At 34.7% G+C, this 16,437-nt stretch overlaps 1 protein-coding gene across 1 annotated transcript; it reads right to left on the reverse strand.

The window, feature by feature from the left end:
• Positions 1-1,006: 1,006 nt before the first annotated feature.
• On the reverse strand, positions 1,007-6,132 carry LOC140049351 (uncharacterized). The gene is made up of 4 exons (XM_072094221.1): positions 6,051-6,132; positions 5,692-5,743; positions 2,800-2,889; positions 1,007-1,778 (listed from the first exon to the last, which is right to left on the reverse strand). The coding sequence occupies exons 1-4, from the start codon at positions 6,111-6,113 to the stop codon at positions 1,297-1,299; spliced, it is 687 nt and encodes a 228-aa protein (XP_071950322.1). The 5' UTR covers positions 6,114-6,132; the 3' UTR covers positions 1,007-1,296.
• Between the last annotated feature and the right edge of the window lie 10,305 nt (positions 6,133-16,437).

Below are 16,437 nucleotides of genomic sequence, written 5' to 3' on the forward strand. Positions count from 1 at the left end.
GTCGTCATCGAAATTGTTCAACCCAAAAATACAGTATGGTAGTTTGTTCCATTTTAAGCAACGGTGTATGGAACGCGAGAAGTGCAATAAATGATTATTTGTTTTCTTCAGGTAGTCGTCGTTAGCGTAACAATAATGGTATATAGAACGCGAAAAATGCAGTAAAACGATTATTTGTTATCTTCTGTACTCGCTGTTGATAGTCATTTAGTTCATTATTTTGTTGTTACAGGCCACTATGCTTATGTGTATTTGTTCTGAATTATGGTATTAATCTATTAATTCAACATTTATTAGTTTCTATCAATGGTATAACAATACAATAAAAAAGAATGATAATTTATAATGAGAAAATACAAAAAATACCAATAATAGAGGATCTGCAAGAAGAGAATACTTGTCACGCAAGACCCATAAACAAAAGAAAAAAATACATTTGTATATAATTATTAAATAAAATAAAAAAAAGTCATGACAAAAACAGTTTGAAGGTCTAGTTTGAGTACAATGATAACAAATTACTTTTAAGTTTTTTACGAAAAGTTGGGAGAGAGGAAGAGTTAACAATACTAGTATCTAATTGATTCCAAATTAAAGGGCCAGAAACATAAATAAAGTGAGAAGAACTAGTTAATCTTACAAAAGGAATAGTTAACTGAAACTTATGAACAGTACTTCTTAAATTATGACCATGGTTGAAATCAGCAGTGTTAAATAAATTCATCATGGGAGAAGGAAGATTGTTAGAAAAATATTGAAAGACAAAAGAGGCACTTTGCAATTTATGTATATCACCTAACTTCAGTAACTTAAGTTCATAAAATAAAGGTTCAGATGGAGTAATGCGAGACGTACAAGTAATATTTCTAATAGCACGCTTAATCAGCTTATTAAGTTTATCGAGATGTGATGGATAGTCAGCAGCCCAAATAATGTTACAATAATAAAGATGAGGTAAAATTACAGTATGTGATTAATAATATTTAATTGAAGTTGTATTATTTTATTGTTCAAAATACATCAATAACTAACTCGTGAGGCCATTTCAGTTTCAGAGGAACTTATTTTTATTTCGCCAACTATACGCTAAAGCTTGTTACACAAAGCAATAGCATCATCTACCGTATATTTTGAATAATGAATATCATTTGTTAAGAAAAATGTATCCAGTATAGCTTGTTACACAAAGCAATAACATCATCTAACATATATTTTGAATAATGAATATCATTTGTTAAGAAAAATGTATGCAGTATAGGCCTAATTATAGCCTCAAAATCATAAGAAGATAGTATCTTATCTTGTGCACACAACGCATGATAACTCGTGGTTATCAACATATGGCGGACATTTGAGTGACCCACATTTTCCGACGGCAGGATAGATTACAAAGCCATTTTTATCCATTTTTGAATTATCCCTACTTTGAGGAGAGCCGTCGACGCAAAGGTATTCATGGGTGGCCTTGTGATGAGTACAACCACCCATTAATAAACCTTCGTACTCCTTGGTCCAGCCTTCAGGGCATGTACGTTTAGCTGGGATCATTATACTTGCTGATCGACCTTTTGCTAGACACACTGCGCAAGCTGGATCCGTGTCATGTACGTCATTCCACTGAGGGTATTGATCGGACGCCGTTTGGTACTCAGCACCATACACTTCAGCCCTATGAGAGCCGTTCGCCACCATTCGCTCGTCGTATTCAGGTTTCTCGGGTAAACACAGTGGGTTTGTACCTGCTCCAGTTTGCATAAAGTGCCCTCCTCCAAGATACCCTAAACATTATTATTCAAAACAGTAAAACAATAAACGTGGTAATCATAATGTAAGGTGTAACAAAATTGTCGGTGCCCAAATCCGACGCAACCATACAATTCCGGCCTAGAAATAGAATCTGCTTTTCATGTTGTAGTTGAGTATTTTTAACAAGCCGACACTTGTTATTACTTGATAATAGAGACTTTACGAAACACGACGGGAAGCCACAGGACGGTGCGATCATGAATAATTTATGCATGAGCTTTAACAAAGTAGGCGGAGCTTAGTGTGAAATTCCGTCGTCTTAACTTTTTGAGGACGATAAAGTTGCCATTTTCCCGTTTACGGAGAACGAATTGAACAAATATACATATAACCTTAAATATACAGTTCAAATTACACTTAAACGTTGAAAAAATATTTGAACTTAAAATTTAATTGTTTAACGAAATAACATTTTTATTGGGTTAAAATGGCTGTGTTAAAAGCAATACATTCTGCGAGGCGTTTGAATTCGATGTTCCTAGCTAGGAAGGCCTATGCTGTTCCACCAGAGCTAAGCGATTCAGAAGGGCCCACGCCGCAAGACACGGGAGGGGGAGAGGGATACTGTCGGTCATCGTCTTCGCGCAAGGGCTCGTAACTAATAAAACGGCTATGTTGACTGTATATGATTTTGCGCTCTAGCGAACACAAGATATATTCATCGTCCTCCCCTAACCGTCGTTAGTTAAAAGTCCTTTAAAGTGAGGTGGACCACCCAAGGTGAAATGCGCTGGTGACGTTCGGGAAGTTTAAAGGCAAGGAGAGAGGGAGGGGCGATGAAACCGAAAATAAGTATAAAGTGTAAATAAAAATAATGTTCAAAACAACATTTTATCACAAGTTTTATGTAAATTCATAATTTACATTTTGTTCAACCTTTTATATATACTGTACATATATAGGCCTAGTACTATGGGTTTGAATGGTGGATCTTATGAATAATAATGCTGTTTGTGATTTTAAAATTAATAACATTGATTTATTTTCACTTACCAACGTATACGATTTCTGAAGAATTTGGGGTGCAGTCCTTCCGACCCCAATGAGTATACTCAACATAATTGTTAAAGTTAGTTGTAAAAGCTGTAAATATTAAATTACATTATATTTATGACAGATATTCCTTCATATCATTACTCTTAAAGATATTATTGTCCCCCTCAAAAAATAATTCTTAACAAAATGTTTGTTGAATATCCCATTTTAATGCAACATAATAGTTATCCACTTTGACCAAAAATTTGATCGGGAAAAAAATGTATTTACTTGAAAAAAAAAATGTTTTAAAGCAATTTTTTTTTTTCTATTTGTTTTCTACTTATTTTAATTAGTCTTCCTTTTCATGTTTTTGGGGAAAATACATCTTTAGGGATGTAATTGTGAAATAGAAATATAACTGTAAACTTGTTACCAAATGTAATGCGAAATTTGACCAACCACAATCTCGCCCCCACCCCCCAACCCAGTGTGAGAAAAACTAAACAGCTATTACGAGTTAGATGTGAACATCCACTCTGGGAAGAAGACATTCCTTGGATGTACCGTAACGTCGATATTGAAGAACTCTTCTTCTTTCACGGCTCAAATCTTAGTTACTTTAAACGCATTGGAACGATATAGAGTCATAATGTTATCCCATCAGATCCTACACAATACACTCTAGGGTAAGAGTTGAAAGACAGAATTTTTGCTGGATGGGTGAACTTGGTGGCCCACAGCCTCCATATCTGCTTCTGTAATAATTTACCTCCGCCAAGGAGGTATATGTAATCGATCGCGTGTGTTTGTTACTTGGCAAAAAAGAATTTTGCCAAGTAGAGTATTTACTTTGTTTGTATGTTTGTTTGTTACTTGGCAAAAAGAATTTTGCCAAGTATAGTATTTTTTGGTGTAGATAGGTATATATTTCAGACCATGCCTATTGAAAATCAACAAAATTGGTTTATTAATAACTTCACAAATAACAAAAATGATATTATTGTCAGACCGGCTAGTGTTAAAAGATAGGAGACCATTTTCAAAAGCTGGTGAGCAGTCTTAAAGTAACAAGTAATTTAACTGAAATTGTATTTTCTCGAGAACTACTTGTCCAAAAAATCTTATTTTTGGACAAGAGGCAATGGCTATAATTTGTGATTTGTAATTTCAAAACATAAGTGATTTAATGTACCAGCTTTTTAATACGAGTAGTTTAAAAAAAGCTATTTCTTTTAAAATCCACCCGTTTGTTTTTTGCGTTGCTGTTCCATTGTTAGTCAAAGGAGACTATTGTTAGTTGATAATTAGTTTTTTTAGTCATTTTTTTATTTCATTCTGTGCATAGGTATATACTTACTGTCAGAACATGCCTATTGATATATTGGTCATGTCACAAAAGCTTATCTTCCATCGATATATTAAATAGCACCCGTATTATTTTAACATGAACATATTCTTTGACATGGACCAAAATATTAGTCGACTGGCAGGGGCACAGCAAATCGGCACAGCTTCAAGACACTCCTCGACCATTATTCTGGTCAATCTTGATTTTAAAAAGGTCATTTTTTGCAATGGCGGGATTGTTTATATTAAAAAATTATTTAAACAAAATTATTAACCCCAGCAGGATTTTAACATGTAAAGCTAATACATAAAGCAAAAAAATGTATCTTTCAACATGCTCCCAATCAGTGGATATATTTTGCCAAGTACTTCACTCAGTTTCTGAGTGCTTTCATTTGTTTGTTAGCACGGTAGCGCCTACAGTATTCAAGTTATCGTTCTGGATTTTTGGGTGTAGATAGGTATATACTTTCAGACCATGCCTATTGAAAATCAATAAAATTGGTTTATCAATAACTTCACAAATAACAAAAATTATATTATTTTCAGACCGGCTAGAAGTGTTAAAAGATAGGAGACAATTTTCAAAATCCGGTAAGAAGTCTTAAAGTAATACGTAAAATAAAATTACATTTTCTCGAGAACTACTTGTCCAAAAAAACTCATTTTGGACAAGAGGCAAGGGTTATAATTTGTGATTTGTAATCTTAAAACAATGTTTTAATGTACCGGCTTTTTCATATTATTATCTTCAGTACGATATATTAAATACCACGCATTCTGTCTTCTTTTAACATGGACATATTCTTTGATATGGACCAAAATTAGTCGATTGGTCAAGAAGTTAAGCTTACTACATGGGTTAAGGCGGAGGCGCCGCAAATCGGCACAGCTTAAGACACTCCTCGATCATTATTCTGGTCAATCTTGATTTTAGAAAGGTCATTGTTGCAATGCCGGAATTGTTTGTATCAAGAAATTATGTAAACAAATTATTAACCCCAGCAGGATTTTAACCATGTAAAGCTAATACATAAAGCAAAAAATGTATTGTTCGTGCTATTGTTAGTCAACTGAAAGGCTTGTTATATAACCATTACACCAAACTCGCATACACATGCTCTGAGTGAAATTAGCCTAAATCAAACAGCATTAACACACACACAAACTTATATATATTTATATTTTCCCGGAGAAATCTTATGTAGGAGAATTTTACAGTAGGCGGAGGTATGCGCTCTCGGGTGGATTTCTAGTTGTGTAATAGTTTTGAGAAATTCTCATAACTTATTAATGTTGTATTAGTTTAGAGCAAATCACGTCACATAACGTATCCACACTTAGAATTTTTAAGAGGTTATGAATTTCAGGCGTCCAAGTGATTGTAAAATAGGATATTCTCAGTGTAGAAATGGTTGATGAGAATAACAAACAGCACGCGGTCTAAAACTCGATAACTAATTGAAAATGATATATTTTTTGTAATTATTAAGAGCAATGTCACAATTAGATAATTTTTATTGTCTAAAAAAAACAAAAATCAACACACAATACGCTTACCTTTGTCACCGAAAATGAAATTCCAGATTACTCCGCCATTGTTTTTAGAGGCCTTTATAATAATAATTATTACAAAATATTATGATTAGTTTAATTCTTCACCATCCATAAGATAATTAATTTCAAGTATACATAAATTTGTCTTTTCAAAACTTTAATTAACGACTAACCGTGGCCTTATTACAAAGCTAAATCAAAACAAGAGTTTTCGGGCTAGAGCAAAACTATTATCATCAGTGCAAGTTAGAGTACTTGGACAAAGTAGATAGTATAAATAGACAAGCGCTGCTTGAGTGGACTTGAATAATTATAATAAAAAAGAGTTAATAAAAAGTCTTAATCTTGATTAAAGTTCTTACCTTGGCTTCGGTTAGCAAAATCAGGCAATACCAAAAAATGACGGTACCTTTGAAGATCTTCATTTTCTTGTTGGTTCTTGGTTTGTACACCTTTAAAGCTGATGTAATGAAAATGTAAAACGTATTCTGTTTTTATAGGCCTACTAACAGCAGGTGCGCGGTCAGTAATTGGTGCTAGGTGTTGCAAAATAAATAAAATCATATTTCTAATAATATTGAAAATTAGTGTTCAAATAATATTTCTAATTAAAAACTAATCTGATTTAGTTATTGAATACAAAAATGTGTACTGTTCCAGTTACATAATATAGTGTGTGTTTTGAAAGCTGGCCAAATTTCGTTTTTCCTCGAATATTTACTATTCAAAATAACAAATCTAAAAATTTCACTCTAATTGGTTGAGTATTACTTTCCCGGAATTACTAGGGTCTAGGTTACTCGTAGTTCTTTTTCTGTTGGTACTCTTTTTGATATTCGTCGATGCAGAACAGAATCTTCTTTTCAATCATAATAATATATCCCACTTGTCACCAGAATCTGGAATAACTTACCCGGTGAAATTCGCAACAAGATATTTCTGTTAGTTAGTTAAACTATCTCAGTACTTATTTTTTTTAATAGTTTTGATGTTGAAAATGTGTGTCACCTTTTTGGAAGATGCTTTAATTGTAAAATGTAATTTTTTTGTGCTCTTTTCTGGGTTGACCAACTAGCATAGATGTTTAGCACCTGTTTGGTCTTTCCTTGCCGTTTATATTTTGTTTTTTTTTTCTATGTATGGCAGAAACTGAATAAAATAAAAAAATTAATAAAATATTTGGGAACATCACTACCATGGGTACATCACACTTGTTTGTCAAACTAGTTTGATAGTGTATTAGACGGAGCTTTATAAGCTTAAAATTTTTTTCTTCACAGTGATATAATATATATATAAACGGTAATTAAGTAATGTTCATACCATTAATGTCTCATTAAATAATACCGTATGATTTACATCGCAGACGTTTGTACTAATTCAGTAACAAGTGATGATTTGAATTGATAAAGTTTTGCATAAGAAGCATCTAAAATGTTTTAAATAAGCGTGTTTCCACCTGAAATTTCATCAGAACAGAAATTACATAGGATACATAATCACAAAAATGTGATTGAAACATTATAAAAATCTTAAAATGTAAAAAAAAACACAAAAAAATGTATTAATAAAATATGTATTTTCTAAAATGGTGTCGCTCTGCTCTTTGTATGATTTTTTGAAGGGTTGATTACAGTATGTCAAACCTTTTCTGACTAAGGTTATACCACATCAGATTAACTAGGGAACATTTCACTCATCCCTGTACCAAAGATTGTATAGCGCCGCTATACAATCTTTGCTTTAACCTTGTTATTTTATTATCTGTAGGCTACTCAAAGTAACCAGTTTGTTCAAAAACACATTGCTTTCTTCTGTGATGTTTAGATCACCCGGTTTCTAGGTACTGTATGTTGTGAATAAACAGTAATTAAAATGTGAATAATTGTAATGATCATGGCATCTGTGATACCGCGAAAACTGCCAAAGTGGCTATGGATGAATGCAAATTCCAATGAGGCCTTTTTAACTGTTTGCATGTCAGTGTACTGTTATTGAACTGATATAGCCTTAGTTTATTTTGAATATACAAACGACTGAACAACCACAACAAATTACCGTAAAACCTCGAAAAGAAGCCCGTTTTTTTATTGCTCTTGGGTGGGCTTCTTTTCGAGATGGGCTTCTTTTCGAAAGTACTTTTGCAAACTGTAGAGGGGGCTTCTTTTCGGAATGAATGCTGTAAATTTTGTGAATTTCTACTACAAACTATAATATGACTTGAGACATTTTTTCAACCATGAAATTATGTTTAATATACCAATTAAAAAACAATATAAAAAGCAAAAAACAGTCCTATGATTCACCGTCAAATACACTCATTTCGTTATCATCGTCATAAATGTATGATAAACACGATCATACATATTAATTATTATCATCAGTCTTCATCACAAGTATCTGGCATTAAATTATCCTACTACAGTAACTCTTAATGTTTGTATTGTTTATTTCTGTTCCTTTGACTCAGTTGAACCTATATTGTAGTCTATCTCGAAAAGAAGCCCATACTATCTTGAAAAGAAGCCCAGGGGCTTCATTTCGAGATGGGCTTCTATTCGAGAGTACTTTTGCAAACTGTAGAGGGGGGCTTCTTTTCGAGATGGGCTTCTTTTCGAGGTTAAGCCCATGGGCTTCTTTTCGAGGTTTTACGGTATACGAATAATGAACGAATAATTAATGTTTCTCTGAAAGGCTTACTTGCGAAAAGTAGGTAAGTGGGGCCGTTTTACAGCGGTCTTTAATTGGAGAGAGTCTTTAACTTGATAAAGACACTGTATTTGGGAATATCACTACCATATTTGGGTACATCACACTTTTTTGTCAAACTAGTTTGATAGAGTAGACGGAGCTTTATAAGCTTAGAATTTTGTTTTCTTCATAGTGATACTGAGTTTTTTTCTAAACGGTAATTATGTAATTGCCATACCATAATGTCTCATTAAATAAAACCGTAGTTCACCCGGTTTCTAGGTACTGTATGTTGTGAATAAACACAATAATTAAAATTTGAATAATTGTAATGATCGTGGCATCTGTGATACCGCGAAAACTGCCAAGGTAGGTAAGCGGGGCCGCGGTACAGTGGTCTTTTATGGGAGGGAGTCTTTAACTTGAGGGAGACAATTTATTTTTAGTCGTGTGCAACGCAACATATGTCGGTCTGTTGGTCGGTCGGTCAGTAAACACTAATTCAAATTTGAGCACGCGACTGCAGCCATGTACAGTATATGGCCTTGTTTAAGCACGTGAAAGAAAACAAAGTCAAGTGGATAGAATGAATGCAAATACAAATGATGCCTTTTAAACTTTCCGCGTGCCAATATTTATTGAACTTATATAACCCTAAATTATTTTAAATATTCAAACTTCTGAACAACCACAACAAATTTAAGAAATATTATTGGTTTATTATTTCAACCAATATTTACTTTTGTACCAAAATAACATGCATCATATTTTTAGGCCAAATTGCAAGAATCGCAACCCTAGTAATGGTGCCGATTCCGTGAAAGTAATTTTTTTAGATTTATTTTGAATAGTAAATATTCGAGGAAAACTAAAATTTGGCCACCTTTCAAAACACACACTATATTATGTAACTGGAAAAGTACCTGGGGCGGATCCAGAGGGGGGGGGGGGGGTCCACGGGGTCCGGACCCCCCCTAAATTTTAAGGGTGCCCTTTTTTTAGAGGTTCAATATTTTATTCGTGTGACATATTTGTGTGTATATTAGTATGCACAGAGTAAGCTACACTAACCCCAAAAATAAAAACAGAAATTTATCACAATGAGCGCGATGTTAAGTTACGGCGGCCGATCAAAGAGCATTGTGAGAGGTGGTGACGCGTGATGATCTCTACTTAAACTTCTAAAAATAGATCGTTTCGCATACTACAGAGGGCGCATGTAAACTTTTTACGATTCAACTCCGCGTACGTTACCATGCGTGCTCTGTCATTGACGCGATTATTTGTCCATTGGTAAACACATTTTTATGTATTATTATTCTGAAAATAATTGAACTGTAAACATAATTCTTTTGAGTATTTGTTTATTTACATATCATTCCATCAGATCAACTATTTTTTATTTCCATTACATCCAACCAAACATGTAAAAAATGTAGTTAAAATATCGTACTATCTACCGCGTACGACCATACGCGGTAGATTGTTTACTCAAAAATCATCGAACGGTCCTTACACTATACTATTCAACCTTGTTTTTGTAGTTGAGCCTCTCATGACCTGGGATTTGTTTGTCTTCCTACGCCAAGATAATATAGTTTTACAAGCCATGTGCTTTTTTCTCTGAGAAATATTTATTATAAGTGCCAAAAAAATGTTTTTTTCTCGATATGAAGCCTTTATTATTCAAATCTTTTAAAGAAAAATCACACATACCATAAAGAAGGATCATTTATTTCATTTTTGAAACAATATTTGTGAAAATTACGTGAGGCTCAATTATCGTAAGCCAATCAAAGCTGAGCTTTCCCGCGATCGGCAGAGCTCACGGTTGACTGATTTTGGATTCTGGCTATTTTGGATTGGTGGACGCGAATCACCCACAGCGGAATGTTTTCTCTCGCGTGTACCAAGAAGTCACGTGATCTCTCTGTACTGAACGGTACACTACACAAATTTAGAGCAATGAATTTGTACGAATTCCGTTAAATCATAGAGATATTATATAATATCTCTATGGTTAAATAAACAACTCTATATATTTTATAAACATTTAATAACATATTTTATTGATATTTCCAATGTTGATATATAAAAGAAATTACTATTAAACGTAATTATATGTAATTATTTTAGCGAAAAATGGCGCAATTTGTTTACAACGTTCGTGGCTAAAAACGATCATTTTCGGCAATGTTTTAGACCCTATATTTCGAAAACTACAAGTCAGATTTTCGTAATTCTTTCTTTATTGGAATATTGAAACAAAATACCAACAGATAATGTTTAAATTGGTTGAAAAATAACAACTTTTAATTTTGCATCGTTATCCCTGCTAATAAAGTGTCATTTCCGGCGAACTAGAAAGGTGCCATTTATCATGAATTTTGCGTGCGAGAGTGCCATTTCCGGCCATCTAAGTGTGTCCTGTAACAAAATTCGCTTCGCCACAACCCCCACCATGGGGGGGGGGGGGCTGTGGCTCAAATACTCAATATCTGATGTGCCCTTTTTATCGGCGGACCCCCCCCCCCCTCTCAAAAATGTCTGGATCCGCCCCAGAGTACACATTTTCGTATTCAATAACAAAACTAAATCAGATACATTTTAATTATAAATATTAGAGTAGGCCTATTCAAACTTCTAACAAATCAGAAAAAACAAATTTGTGCGTGTATAGGTGTATTAATTCAACCGGTATTAACTTTTGTATCAAAATAACATGCATCATTATTTTTGGGCCAAATTCCAAGAACGACGACCCTAGTAATGGCGCCGATTCCGAGAAAGTAATACACAACCAATTAGAGTGAAATTTTAGATTTTATTTAAATAGTAAATATTTGAGGAAATCAAACATTTGGAATTGGAATTATGGCACAAAGGTGCATGAACCATGTTTTATCTGCCACGTTTCTAAACAAATATTCAAAGTATTCAATAACAAAACTCAGATACGTTTTAATTATAAATGTTAGAGTAGTATATAAGTAGTATTAGTTTCAATATAATTATATTCGACAGGCTATACAGGGCCTTCAGTATACTTGTTTCTTTCTTAAGCGTGGTTCCCACTAGAACGCAACGCAACGTAAAGCAGCGACGTATCGACGCAAAGTGTTGTATTGCGTAATCACAAGTGGGAACTGACATGCAACAGTGCTGGAAACATCGCAGGTTTGATTTCACGCAGGCGGGGGCAAAGACAATTATTGGAAGGGAATTTTCTTACGTTGCGTAGGTTGCGTTACGTTGCGTAACAATGAAAAGACGTCGTCGATAATGAGGTGGTGCACACATTTGAGAGAGAGATAACGTATACTGTAGGCATAAAATTGACCATGTGTATCATACTTTTACCTTTTTATTACTTATTGGTAATTGTCCGCCAATCAATATAAACACTGTGTTTCTTCTTACTCCATTGGTCATCCCATTCCGAAATTTTGAAGCAATAAGAAAAATGGCCTATGCTCAAGACAGTTGTTATGGGCACAATAAATTAAAATACGATGAAAGTTCTTTCTAAATTGGTCAACTTTATTAATGCCATAGCTTGAGCGCCTTTCACCGATCGAGCAACTTTCTATGAGAAGAAGAAGTCGTGTCACATAAGAATATAATAAACGGCTCTGATTGTTAAGCTTTGGTTCCCACTAGGGCGTACCGCGTAATTTTACCAATCACAAGCTATGGATAATCCAAACTGATGCTTGTCATGGTCAACTCGCTTGCGTTGTCTAGTGGGAACCAAGCTTTAGCGCTATCTGCCATTCATTTTAATACTGCACGCCTTTATATTGGGACCGGTAGTGATATTTATTTCCGTACACAAGTCCTCGTCATGAAACATCACAAAATAAACATGAATATTCATTAGTCATATCCATATCCAAGGTGTGATGTAAGAATTGAGCTAACTACAATTCGCTAATGCGAACAATGCTTTCTGTTGAGCCGTCTGTTTTTGTCCAATCGATTAGACAAATCCCATGAGCAACTTATTTTTACTTTATGGTGATAATAGTGAGAGAGATTATTTAGAGGGTTAGGTTTTAGTTATATTTAGGAAGTAGTTCGGCTATCTTTCACATAAGTGGTCCCCAACTTATGTACGAAAAAAAAATCGCGACCCCGTAATCCAACTGTGTTTCACGTACAGTAAGCCTTATGCGAAATTTTGTAACTAGACTGGAGAGATTTGAATGAAACCTAGCCACAATGACCCTAACTCATGATTTTGTTTTCACGAAACAGTATGCTAAGACAGTACCGAAACCATCAGTAAAATCAAGCATTTCGAGAAGAAACGTAACTGATGTTTCCCATGAAGATGAGAGTGTTTGGCCATTTTCAACGAATGGAAACATGTCGAAGAAATTTTTCCATATTCCCGTACAACGGTTGTAGCAGTGAAAGACGGTATCAAGGTATATGCATGTACATACAACTGATTTCGAAAAAAGTAAAACGCAATGGCTGATGTAAATCGGAATTTGAATCATAATATAAACTTGTTGTATATATAGCATGATAATTTAAATTTTCCAGATCAAGGTTATCGCCTGTAATGTTATCTGGTAATCGTTACAAACAGTATCAAAGACCTAGTCCAGGATTCGCTGTAGCACCACGTCTGCGTCTGCCAAAGAAACCAGTACCACAACCTAAAGGAGCCAGGTCAATGCCTGGCTCTTCAATTATTCGTTATAACAGACAGCGAGGTGGTCACCCACAGTTAAAGCCCCATTCCCTACGTTTTTTAGATCTATTTTAAGATCACAAACTATATTTAATGTAAAAATAATACTATATGGTCCTATTGCGATAACTTTTTTCGTCTTTAAACGGTTAAAAATGTGAAAAATAAATCGATTCTAATAATTATAGAGGCCCGCTATAAATCCCAAAATGCATTGCGCGCGGATTGATATTTTTGTTTTTCACCTGTAATTCGCCCACTTTTCGATCGATCGTGAAGCCAAAACAAATGGAAGACTCCTAACTTTTCAGCGAAAATACCGGGTTTTCCCTAATTTGTATCAACGGAGTCAGGCAAAAATAGAAAGACAATTAATGCAGCAACTATACAACGTCAGGCTAGGTATATAGCTAGCGTACGATGTTCGTACGTTATCGATGTTTACCAGCTAGGCCTACAAAACTAAGCCTAGCTAGGCTAGGCCTAAGACCGTCCACGAGAGGTCGATCGCCGCGAGCTACTTAGGTAGTGCATTGTTTCTCACTTTTTATCATAATTTACCATAAAACGTAAATTTAAGACAAGGAATGACATGGTTTAATGTTTTTAAAGTGATATATATGTATTATTTTCCAAAAAACGTCCAAAATTGCAGGGAAGGGGTCTTTAAGGTGAGTTTCAGTACAAGCATGTACCTTTAACTGTCATGAAACACGTATAGAACGCCGTTACTTCCTTCTTCGGCTCTTTTACCATTACGTTCGGCACTTTCACCATTTCATACGGCTCTGGTAAAAGAGCCGTATAAAATGATGAAAGAGCCAAATGGTAAAGGGCCGAATGGTAAACGAGCCGAATAAGGCAGTAACGGCGTTCCATAGACACGTCTGAGACTGCAGATGACCAATAAGCATAAACACAATGTCTAAAATAAAATCATTGGTCGTCGAAAAAACAATAAAAATGCATAATTACAACCTGTTTAGTTACCATAGGCATAATATTAAAAGGATGCTGATCAGTATTATCTTTATTTAAACAGCCGGTCACTGCCAACTCCAACAATCACGACGCCCAGGTCACATTGTAGAACTAGTACAAACTCTTCTGATGCCTTCCAAGAAGGCAGGCTTCAAAGTCGATTACCCGCTCGGCGCGAAAGACTTTTGTCAGCAAGGGAACCCCACAACGAAGGTCCAAGGATAGTATATACTTTTGGAAATATGCAAGTGTATGAAGACTGAAGGCCATTTATAAGTAATTAATATTATTATAATGTAGATATATTTTTAAAATCTTAGCCTTTAAACCGCCATGGAAGGACCGAGAGCCTTCCAATATCATTCGTGCAATATAATAGGATAGGCTTAAGTTAGAAAAAAAATACAACTTATAACCACAATAATTCCCCTGTCGTAATCAGCTCCACAGTCGAGACCGAAGCCAATTAAACGTGCTATAAGCCTAAACAAAAATCATGTTTTGATGAAAAAATGATTCATATTGAAAAAAATAAACCCATTCAACCTATTCAATATCTATTAAAGCGGAAGTAAATAATATAAATAATAAATTAAAGCTATAATAAAGATGATAATATATTGAAAGCAATTAGAGGCCATGGTAGGGCAAATACATTGTGTAGAAAATCGACGAATCTGGATTCAAATAATATATAGACTAAATGCAAGGAATGTTTGGGGGAAAAAAATGATCGATACTGGAAACCGGTTTACAGTAGTTTATAGTATAAACACATAACCATGTGCATTAATAGAGATAGTCTATGCAGTTTATATCAACGTAAGAACAGACGGCTGGATTAAAAAACAACCAAGACGTTTCTTATGGAGACTAACCATTCAAAATTTCAAACCGTAGTAAAATCACGAGACAGAGCTGCTCAGTCTTAAATGTAAGTATACTTGTTTTAGAGAAACTGTTATTTATTATGATGTAATAATAATAATAAATGAATATTTATATAGCGCCGGTATCCTCCACCCATGTGGCGCTCATGGCGCTTTGTGCATTAACAACGTGCGAGAACATCAGCGAATAGCGACGTCTTTAGGTTGGTCTTGAAACTGTTTAGACTAGTTGAGCATTTAACTGTTGCTGGTACTGTATCTAAGTTTATTCAGGTTTCCGTGACAATCCAGCACTTAGTAAAGTGATAGTGGGATGTATTTTAAGGCATCTATTTATATTCGGTCGTCATCGAAATTGTTCAACCCAAAAATACAGTATGGTAGTTTGTTCCATTTTAAGCAACGGTGTATGGAACGCGAGAAGTGCAATAAATGATTATTTGTTTTCTTCAGGTAGTCGTTGTTAGCGTAACAATAATGGTATATAGAACGCGAAAAATGCAGTAGAACGATTATTTGATATTTTCTGTACTCGCTGTTGATAGTCATTTAGTTCATTATTTTGTTGTTACAGGCCACTATGCTTATGTGTATTTGTTCTGAATTATGGTATAATAACAGTATGTGATTAATAATATTTAATTGAAGTTGTATTATTTTATTGTTCAAAATACATCAATAACTAACTCGTGAGGCCATTTCAGTTTCAGAGGAACTTATTTTTATTTCGCCAACTATACGCTAAAGCTTGTTACACAAAGCAATAGCATCATCTACCGTATATTTTGAATAATGAATATCATTTGTTAAGAAAAATGTATCCAGTATAGCTTGTTACACAAAGCAATAACATCATCTAACGTATATTTTGAATAATGAATATCATTTTTTAAGAAAAATGTATGCAGTATAGGCCTAATTATAGCCTCAAAATCATAAGAAGATAGTATCTTATCTTGTGCACACAACGCATGATAACTCGTGGTTATCAACATATGGCGGACATTTGAGTGACCCACATTTTCCGACGGCAGGATAGATTACAAAGCCATTTTTATCCATTTTTGAATTATCCCTACTTTGAGGAGAGCCGTCGACGCAAAGGTATTCATGGGTGGCCTTGTGATGAGTACAACCACCCATTAATAAACCTTCGTACTCCTTGGTCCAGCCTTCAGGGCATGTACGTTTAGCTGGGATCATTATACTTGCTGATCAACCTTTTGCTAGACACACTGCGCAAGCTGGATCCGTGTCATGTACGTCATTCCACTGAGGGTATTGATCGGACGCCGTTTGGTACTCAGCACCATACACTTCAGCCCTATGAGAGCCGTTCGCCACCATTCGCTCGTCGTATTCAGGTTTCTCGGGTAAACACAGTGGGTTTGTACCAGCTCCAGTTTGCATAAAGTGCCCTCCTCCAAGATACCCTAAACATTATTATTCAAAACAGTAAAACAATAAACGTGGTAATCATAATGT

The sequence above is a fragment of the Antedon mediterranea genome, chromosome 5, assembly GCF_964355755.1.
Source record: "Antedon mediterranea chromosome 5, ecAntMedi1.1, whole genome shotgun sequence".
Classification (NCBI taxonomy): domain Eukaryota; kingdom Metazoa; phylum Echinodermata; class Crinoidea; order Comatulida; family Antedonidae; genus Antedon; species Antedon mediterranea.

Excerpts from the sequence above, each read along its gene's own strand:
- LOC140049351 (XM_072094221.1), bottom strand. The coding sequence starts at position 6,113 with ATGAAGATCTTCAAAGGTACCGTCATTTTTTGGTATTGCCTGATTTTG. Across the intron at positions 5,744-6,050 it reads TTTTGCTAACCGAAGCCAAG|GCCTCTAAAAACAATGGCGG; the intron begins GTAAGAACTTTA and ends ATTATTATAAAG. Across the intron at positions 2,890-5,691 it reads TTTCATTTTCGGTGACAAAG|CTTTTACAACTAACTTTAAC; the intron begins GTAAGCGTATTG and ends TAATATTTACAG.